At 40.8% G+C, this 2,655-nt stretch overlaps 1 protein-coding gene across 1 annotated transcript; it reads left to right on the forward strand.

Moving 5' to 3' along the window:
- The first annotated feature begins 555 nt into the window (after window positions 1–555).
- Window positions 556–1,116, forward strand: LOC129926696 (uncharacterized protein K02A2.6-like). The gene has a single exon (XM_056032294.1). The coding sequence runs from the start codon at window positions 556–558 to the stop codon at window positions 1,114–1,116; it is 561 nt and encodes a 186-aa protein (XP_055888269.1).
- Window positions 1,117–2,655: the final 1,539 nt, after the last annotated feature.

Genomic DNA, 2,655 nt, shown 5'->3' on the forward strand with positions numbered 1-2,655 from the left:
ACAGACTGTGAAAAACGATATGCACAAATAGAAAAAGAAATGCTTGCCATTGTCTTCGGAGTTGAACATTTTCATTACTATGTGTATGGACGTCCAATAAAGGTTGAAACAGATCACAAACCTTTGGAAGCGATTATCAAAAAGCCTTTGGCATCTACACCACCTAGGCTTCAGCGGATGCTTCTTCGACTAATGAAATATGAAATACTGCTGGAATACAAGCCAGGCAAAGAAATGTCTATTCCAGACACACTGTCAAGAGCATCGCTACCAATCAAATATCCCTCAAGTGATGACTGGGATGCACAAGTTCATCTGATCGTCAATAGTTTACCCATATCAGATGAATATATGAACATTTTTTAGCAGGCCACTGCAGATGATGCTGTTTTAAGGCTGTTAAAGAATAATATTATGATAGGCTGGCCAAACAAGAGAGCTGAAATTCCACAAGAAATTCGAGCATATTCATGATTTAAAGAAGAACTTAGTGAAAGCAATGGTTTACTTTTTAAAGGAGAAAGATTAATAGTACCAAAAGTATTGCAAAAAGAAATGCTTCAAAGACTGCACCAAGGTCATCTTGGGCGAGATAGATGTCTTGTTATAGCTAAGGAGGTGTTCTTCTGGCCTGGAATGTCTAAGCAGATTATAGACATGGTATCAACATGTGCAGTGTGTAACGAACACCAGAAGTCCCAGCAAAAGGAGCCATTGTTACCACATGATACTCCTGTACTTCCTTGGGAAAAAATTGGAGCTGATAATTTTGAGTATCTCGGTAAAAACTATTTTCTACTTGTAGATTACAATAGTAATTTTTTTGAGATAAATCTTATCCCAACACTAAAAGCTTCAGATGTGATCATACATATGAAATCACAATTTGCTCGACATGGTATTCCAAGGGAAGTAATTTGTGACAATGGACCCTCATTTGCTTGTCAAGAATTTCTGAAATTTTCTAAAAGCTGGGGATTTAAGCACATTACGTCTAGCCCCAGATTTCCACAATCTAATGGTATGGCAGAACGGGCCATACAAACAGTGAAACAGCTTCTAAATAAAGCTAGAACGTCGGGTCAAGACCCATATATGGCCCTCTTGCAATTTTGAAATGCTCCATGCCCTGATGGACCTTCACCTGCACGGCTGCTCATGGGCCGCCGTCTGATGACAAATCTTCCGACAACGGAGGCCTATCTCAGACCTCAAATCCCAGACAAAAAAGAAAATGCTTGGAAAACAAGAAAAAGTAATCAAGCAAAATATTACAACAAAACAGCGAGGCGCACCGAGCGACCACACATTCAGCCTGGGAGCAAAGTGTGGATGCAAAAGAAGCCTGGCGATTTATGGGAACCAGCAGTGGTCATCTCAGAAGCGGAGACCCCGAGATCATACTGGGTAAAAACACCGAATGGGATAACTTACCGAAGAAATAGAAGGATGTTAAGAGACACATGTACAAAATCAAGGGTCATGCCTGATATTTTTGAAATGGACACCCCAGAGTCAGTCATTAATGGTCAAACCACACAGCCAGAGAACGTGAGCGATACAAATGTGCAAGAGGAACAGACTAACACTACCAATCCGCCGCCTGTAATAACTCGATATGGTAGGCAAGTTCGGCCACCAGTACGTTACCCTGACGCAGATAATTAGATACATGTATATCTTTTTATTATTATGCAATTTGTATATAATTAATGTCTATTTGTAAACCTAGACTGTTGTTGTTTTTTTACTACACATTTTATAATTTATATTGTTACTATTGATAATATTAACAATTGAACATTCTGTTGTGTTAAACATGTATTCAGTTTACTCATTTGTTTATAGTGAGACAGAGAAATCATTTGTATAGTCAATTGATATCTCAAAGCTTTTAAGGAGGGAGATGTGCTAGTAAGTGTATGTGTTTTGCGTGGCTGGTAGTACAGTGTGTGTGCCTGAGTATGAAATGACCAGTGGACCTTGAGTGGACATGCTTGAGTGAACAGCAGTGTGCCAGGGACTGTGTGTAAAAGGAAGTCAGAGTATAGAGAACAAGTGGCTAGAGTAAAGAGCATAAATAAGGACGAATAAAATCATTGTGTTTATTGAAGCTCGTGTTGTTTTAGTCTATTACAGGGGTAACTAGGCTAAATGAATGGCGAAACATAACTCCCGTGGGGATGCCAACGGGTAGACGAGAGTCCACCCCTTGCACGGGCGGAGTTGCAAAAGAGTCCCCATAAACCTGTCACACATCCATGCGCTGTTCCCCAAGGGACGGTTATTAAATGTCGAGTCCCCCACGGTTAGCTTGGCATAACGAAGGAAAATGGCGGAAGCTCCCGGTGTCCCATGCGTCCGGGGCCAAAGGCATTGGAAACAGCAATGCTTTACATAGGCATTGACTAGGGTATCTCTCAAACAGAACTGTGTTCACACAGGTTTTTTTTTTTTTTTTTTTTTTTACTGTTTGGCGTCCAAACAGGGTTTTTTTTTTCAAGCTTTGAGCTCGAAGAGCCTTCGGCTCAGCTCATAAGACGATCAAACGGCCTACCCCTCTCCGGATTTACGACAGTGAGTCCACCAGTTCTACCCTAAAAAAACAAGGTTACAAAAGACAGCTTGTGTGGAAACACAAACTCAAAATCGGCC

The sequence above is a fragment of the Biomphalaria glabrata genome, chromosome 6 (assembly GCF_947242115.1).
Source record: "Biomphalaria glabrata chromosome 6, xgBioGlab47.1, whole genome shotgun sequence".
NCBI classification, from domain to species: Eukaryota; Metazoa; Mollusca; class Gastropoda; family Planorbidae; genus Biomphalaria; species Biomphalaria glabrata.